Raw genomic sequence first — 6,692 nt, forward strand, 5'->3', positions numbered from 1 at the left:
AGAGATGCTGCCGGGAGACTGAAGGGGCAAAGGGGGCCGCTTCCATACTCCGGAGTCAGCACCATTCCTTTCTTGTTCCTGCAGAGCCCAAGAAGCCGAAGAAGAAGAGGTCCGTCTTCAGGAGGCTCTTCTGGTGCGGCAGCAAAAGGCAGAGGCCCTGAAAAGACCACCGTGCCTTTCTGCAGGAGTCAATGTCCCTCCTTGCCTGTCAGTCTCTATGGCATGGTGCCAGCGCAGCAAGTTGGCAGCAAATAACGGATAGGCACGCTCCTTAGCAAGCTACCAGGGGAGGGGGACAGGTAGCGAACGCGTGGGAGCCTGCAGTGGCCCAGCCACAGCCATCATGAAGCACAGAGCATCAGGATCCAGGCAGGAAGGGAGGGCAGACACCTGTTGATTCCCAGGAAGGGGTGGCCTGGGCCATGGGACTGCGGAGGGAGGGCCCCACAGTGCTCCACAGGGAACGCCCCTGCCCCACTGCAAGTTCCCTTTGCCAGGCAAGAGGAATGCAGAGCGGGACACAGCAAAGGGAAGATGCAACTAAGCCAAAAAAAAAAAAAAACTGTCCCAAAATTGTCCAGTAGCTCATTAAGAAAAGGCAGGCATGAAAAGGGAGTCATGAGTTCGAGTCCCGTGAAGGGCCAAGTTGGCTAGCAGGCAACGATCCTAGCTGTGCTTATGCCCAGCAGCAAGCCTTATTATTATTGCAGTTTGTGGTTCTTCTTATTGTCTTTATATTTATCATTGGAGTTCTTATACATGTTATTAATTATTATTGATTGCTTCTTATTCTTATGATTATTAATATTAGAGTTTCTACAGTTTATAGCAATAATTATTATAGCACTTATTATTAAAGTTCTTATCCTCAATATTTGTATTATTTGGGTTAATAAAGTTGTTCTGAAACTGTGGCTGAATCTGCATTTGTCTTTCCCACCCGTGTCCCAGCCTTTTGACTCTGTCTTCAAAAAAGCTGTCTACATTTGGTGTCGTTTTCACACCTCAACAGTGCTAGCATACTTTTGCACGTCCACATATGTTTATCGTCCTTTCAGGGCAGCTCCACCGTCATTGCACCTCCACACTGCTTTAAAAGAATCTTCTCCAAACAACATTCAAACAAGCATAGAGAAAGACGGCGTCACAGCAGCACAAAACTGATTTAAAAATGCAAATACAGATTCGACCTAAATGAGAATGGATTAGGATAATCTGTACAACCGCACAACTATTGTGAAACCAGGTTTCTTTTCTTCTGAAAGAAAAAAGGTTTTCCAGCCGTCTGCAAACACAGGTGTCCTTTGACTGCCATCCCTCACGCAAACTCACTTGCTGAGCTTCAAGAGGCAGTGCTGAACCATGGCCTAGGCATATGGGAACGGGGCACAGAGGTGGCAGCAAAGGCCAGAGGTGGCCAAAGGCAGCAACTGTTCCAGGACAGGATATCAAGGGAGGAAGGGGAGAGACAGAGAGGAAGAGGAAGGCACAGGGCTTTTTTTTGTAGAAACGCATTAGCATAATGGGCCACACCCAACAGCAGAAACTCATCAGCATATTAGGCCACACCCCTGACGGTGCAGCACATTAGCATATTAGGCCACACACCCCATGTCTTCCCTTGGGTTGCCTGGGCGCCCCACAGCTGTGGGGAGCTTGGGCAAGCCATTCCTTGGACAGGCCGGGGAAGGCACAGGGAGGCATTTAAATGCATCCCCAATCCGTCCAGCCCCCCCTGGCCCACCCGCCTCGGAGTCACCGGGGGGGGGGTCACTCTCCAGGCCTTTCCTCTGTAGCCACACACGCAGAGGTTTTGGTTGTTGTGGGCGTGGCCAACTTTGAAGCCAGCCGGAACTCCGTTCCTGTGCGTTCCTGCCCAAAAATAGCCCTGGCCAGCTGCCTGGGGAAGGCTGAGAAGGGACAGAGGAGGGAGGAAGGAAGGGGAACCCAGAGGTGGAGCCATGGCTCTGGGCAAAATAGGACAAACAGACCTCATGAGGCTTGCAGGAACTGACCCATGGTGTCGGCTGAGAGCGAATCAATTGAAAGGGAACTCTGGATATGTCAGTCATGCTTCTTGGGAAGGCAGAGGTCTGGAAGGAGGACATTGTGCTCCCCCCCCCGCGATGCGCTTCAGCTCACCCTTGTTCACTCACTTTCCTCCCAAATGTGGACACACAGTAGATTACAACCTTACCCTTTGCATTTTTGACTACACAACAGCCCTGCCTCTGGAATGAGGCTGTCCCTTCTTCAGAGCAGTCGGAATCACTTTTGGAGTGTAGGAGCAGAGATGCACAGGGACCAACGGCTCACCGTTATTAGTGAGAAAACGATATCCTACCCAAGAGGTTCCTCAGGGCCTTTTTGACGTCTTTATTCCTGAGACTGTAGATGTAGGGGTTGGACATGGGGGTGACAATCGTGTACACGAGAGCAAAAATGGTCCCTCGTTGGGAAGAATAGCTGGACGTGGGTAGGAAGTAGACCCCAGTGACAGCACCGTAGAAGAGCAGCACCATGGTAAGATGAGAGCTACACGTGGAGAAAGCTTTGCGCCTTCTTGCAGCAGAGAACTTTATCACAGCTGCCACGATGCGGACATAGGTGACGACGATGAAGGCAAAAGGCCCGAGGATGACGGGAACGCCCTCGAAGAAGATGGCCGCTTCGTTGGCGCTGGTGTCTGAGGAGGAGAGCTGGAGCAAGGGCTGGTGGTCGCAGAAGAAGTGGGACAGGTGGTTGTCCCCACAATAACTGAGGCGCAGGAGGAGGCCAGCATGCAGCATGGAGTGGAGGGTGGAAACGATCCAGCACCCAGCCACCAAACGTCCACAGACTTTCTGGCTCATCACCGTAGCATAGTGGAGCGGGTTGCAAATGGCGACATAGCGATCCAGAGCCATGACACTCACCATGAAGATGTCTGTGACACCAAACACGTAGAAGAAGAAGAACTGAGCCATGCAGGAATAGAAAGGGATTGCCTTGGAAGAGGACAAGAGGTGAACCAGCATCTGAGGCACCGTGACTGTGAGGAAGCCCATGTCCACCACAGAAAGGCTCCGCAGCAAGAAGTACATGGGGGTCTGAAGCCGGGCATCCACGGTGATCAGAAGGACCATCACGATGTTGCCCAGGAGGCCTGCCCCATACATCAGCAGAAAAGAGGCGAAGAAGAAAGGCTTTTCTTTGGGTTGTGAGGAGAACCCCAGAAGCACAAACTCCGCAACATCCGTGCCATTCTCACAGTCCATGGGACCTGCGGAGAGAATCATAGTTGGAGACCGTCAGAAGGAACCAGAAGGTCTGACAGATACAACTTTCTACCATAAAGTAGGCCCATCTTGAACTGAAAGGTTGGGAAATGTTTACATTGGGATCTTAAAGCCTAAGAGCTTTGTGCTTGAACAAATTTAGAGTCCAGTGGCACCTTTAAAACCAACAAAGGTTTATTCAAGGTATGAGCTTTCATGCGCAAAGCACACTTTTTCAAATACAGTGGGATGAGAGGTAAGGTTCAGATTTATAGGCTGAACAGCAAGTTAACATGTAACATGATGAAGATGTTTTAAGGTAAGCAAAAACAGAATTAAATAACGAGCTAAGGTTATAAGTGTTGGAAATGTATGTTTTAACAAGGTCTGACAATCCAGTCATGATAGGGTTAACTTGTTTACCTAGTATCGCTATTGTTTGGACTGACCTGGAATGGAAACCTGGCACAGAGCCAATGGGGGATTAGCCCGGGAAAAGGTGTGATACAGATTGGTTGGTTGTTTTCAGGTGACTTTCTTTCTAGGGGTCGAGAAGAAGGACAGATTCTCCATTATCTCTGTGTTAGTGTGTAACAATGGTTGAACTGTAAGCAGTAGAAAATGTAGCTCTTAGATGTTCTGTTTATTTGTAGGTTTCCTGTATACCATTTGCCCTTAGAAATAAAGGTTTTTATAAGCAAAAAAATCTCTTATTTCCGATAGAGCAAGATCCATCGATACTCAGAGTATTTTAAATACTTTTGACTATTTTACAACAATAAGGTCATTAGTTGTAAAGCAATGAACATGTCAAGGTAGAACAAACGTTGTGCTTTTTAGGCACACTTTTCATTTTCGAGGGCTTGTCAGTTGCCATAAAAAGCAAACTATTTTATACTGGCTATCAATCTAATACTGCTTTGCTCCACCCTTTTCCCCAGGGAGCTCAGGGTGGAAAACGTACTTCTCCCTTTCTCTTTTTCTCTCTCCTCAGGACAGTACTTTAAGGCAGGAGTGTCAAACATGCGGCCCGGGGGCCGGATTAGGCCCCCGGAGGGCTTCTATCAGGCCCGCAGTGGAACTGGCTGTCTTCTGCTTCTTCTTCCAGTTCTGCTGCTGCTGCGTCATCGTAGGTCTGCAGCTTACAGATATACCCCTGAACAGCATACTCAAGATTGCAACAGCACAGACATTTTGATGCAGTAATTCAGAGCAAGAGGTGTCCGTTATCAGACACTGTTAAATAAACAAAATATTTGCAAGAGTGCTAATGTTTTAAGCATGATTTTATTTTAAGTGGAAAAAACCCTTTGTGTTTGTGTCCTTTATAAAGTTTATATCTCCGCTACCTGGCATTACATTTTATGACACACATGGCCCAGGGGCCCAACAAGGTCTCATTTATGTCAGATCTGGCCCTCATAACGAATGAGTTTGACACCCCTGCTTCAAGGTATATTAGGCTGAGAGAGAGTGAGTGGCCCAAAGACCCTCAGCAAGCTACATGGCAGACAGGGGATCTGATACTAGATCCCCCAAATCTGACACGCTAACCACTAAATTCGAGTCCAGTAGCAACTTAGAGACGACGAAGAGTTTCAAGTCAGAACCTTTTGAGAGTCGAATATCCTTTTGTGCAGGGTTGCCCGGAGATTTGAGGGTGGAGCCTGGGAGTGTGGGGTTTGGGGAGGGGAGGGAACTCTGTCGGGTACAATGCCATGCAGTCCGCCTCCTGAAGCTGCCATTTTCTCCAGTAGAAGCGGAATAAATGCTTTAGGTAAATAAACAGACAATCTATGTAGCCCGGAGAGATCAGTTGTAATTCCGAGAGATCCCCAGCCCCCACCTGGAGGTTGGCGACCCTATTTGTCAGGAGTAGAGTAGAAGCGGAGATCTCTGAATCCTGTTATCCTAGTCAGAAGGTGGGAGGGGTATTGTCAAGAATGCCTGTAGAGGATTGAAGGGTGACATGACAGAGGTTTACCACGTTCTGCATGGGATAGAGAAAGAAGAACTTTTCTCCCTGTCTCGCACTACAAGAACTCGTGGGCACACCATGAAATTGATGAGCAGGAGGCTTAGAAGAGGTCAAAGGAAGCACTTCTTCACCCAAGGAGTCATTGACATGTGGAATTCACTGCTGCAGGAAGTGGTGGCCACAAGCACAGACAGCTTCAAGAGGGGACTGGATAAACATAGGGAGCAGAGATTAGCCAGAAGGTATAGATGGAACACTCTGTCTGGGGCAGGGATGCTCTGTACTCTTGGTGCTTGAGGGGGGGGCAACAGTGGGAGGGCTTCTGGAGCTCTGGCTCTGCTGGGGGACCTCCTGATGGCCCCTGGGTTTTGGCCACTGTATGACACACAGTGTTGGACTGTATGGGCCATGGGCCTGATCCAGCGTGGCTTCTCTGATGTTCTTAGGATGCATGTCATCAGCTTGTATATAATCAGTTTGATTATATATAATGCTTGGGGGTCATTTCCCCTCTGCTGCAATCAAGCTGATGACAATATGCATTGTACCTCTGCATCTTCTACAAGTATTCTTGACAACACCCCTCCTACCTTTGGGGGGGTATTTTTTTTTTTGTACTTTTCGTATGTGTGTGTGCATGTGAGTGTGTGTGCACCTGGGAGTCATGCCAACCTCTGGTGACTGGCCTCTACTGGAGGCCTGGAGGATATTCAGAGAGGTGGCTGAATAAAGCCTGCCCCCGCCTCCCAGCTCTGGCATTGTCCCACCTCTGGCATTGCATTCCTTGGAGGTCTCCCATCCAAGTACTTGCCAGAGTCGACCCTGCTTAGCTTCCGAGACCTGATGAGATCGGCCTTGCCTGGGCTCTCCAGGTCAGGGCACCCCTCCCACCTTCTGACTGGGATAAAAGGACTCCAAGATCTCCATTTCTCCTTTACCCATGTCTGGCGAAGGGAGCTTTGACTCTCAAATGTTTATCCCCTGAAACTCTGGTTCGTCTCTAAGGTGCTACTGGACTCCGATCTAATTGTTCTGCTGCAGAACACCATGTCTGCCCTCTGACGCTACTACAGCGGTTCTCAGTAATAAAGAACTTCAAAGATTAAATGTCATTGCATGTAAACCTACCTGAGGGACCGCCTTTTCCCGCATGTACCCCCAAGAGCACTTCGGTCGGGGACCCAAAACCGTCTGGTGATCCCAGGTCCCCGGGAGGTAAAACTTGCTACGACCAGGGCTAGATCCTTCTCAGTGGCGGCCCCTACCTGGTGGAACGAGCTCCCGGAGGAGATCAGGGCCCTGCGGGACCTTATGCAGTTCCGCAGGGCCTGCAAGACGGAGCTCTTCCGCCAGGCTTTCATATAGGGGTTGCCGCTGCCACCACCACCAACGGTGGCAATACCATCGGGATTCGGGATCGCCCTGGGAAACTCAGCCATACACTGCGCGGCATTAAC

General features: G+C 49.4%; 1 protein-coding gene across 1 annotated transcript; it reads right to left on the reverse strand.

Moving 5' to 3' along the window:
- Nucleotides 1-2,321: 2,321 nt before the first annotated feature.
- LOC107122843 (olfactory receptor 1B1-like) lies at nucleotides 2,322-3,257 on the reverse strand. The gene has a single exon (XM_015425983.1). The coding sequence runs from the start codon at nucleotides 3,255-3,257 to the stop codon at nucleotides 2,322-2,324; it is 936 nt and encodes a 311-aa protein (XP_015281469.1).
- Between the last annotated feature and the right edge of the window lie 3,435 nt (nucleotides 3,258-6,692).

This window comes from Gekko japonicus, unplaced genomic scaffold (genome assembly GCF_001447785.1).
Source record: "Gekko japonicus isolate JY-2015 unplaced genomic scaffold, Gekko_japonicus_V1.1 scaffold3880, whole genome shotgun sequence".
Taxonomy (NCBI): domain Eukaryota; kingdom Metazoa; phylum Chordata; class Lepidosauria; order Squamata; family Gekkonidae; genus Gekko; species Gekko japonicus.

Coding starts and splice junctions, on each gene's coding strand:
- LOC107122843 (XM_015425983.1), bottom strand. CDS start 3,257: ATGGACTGTGAGAATGGCACGGATGTTGCGGAGTTTGTGCTTCTGGGG.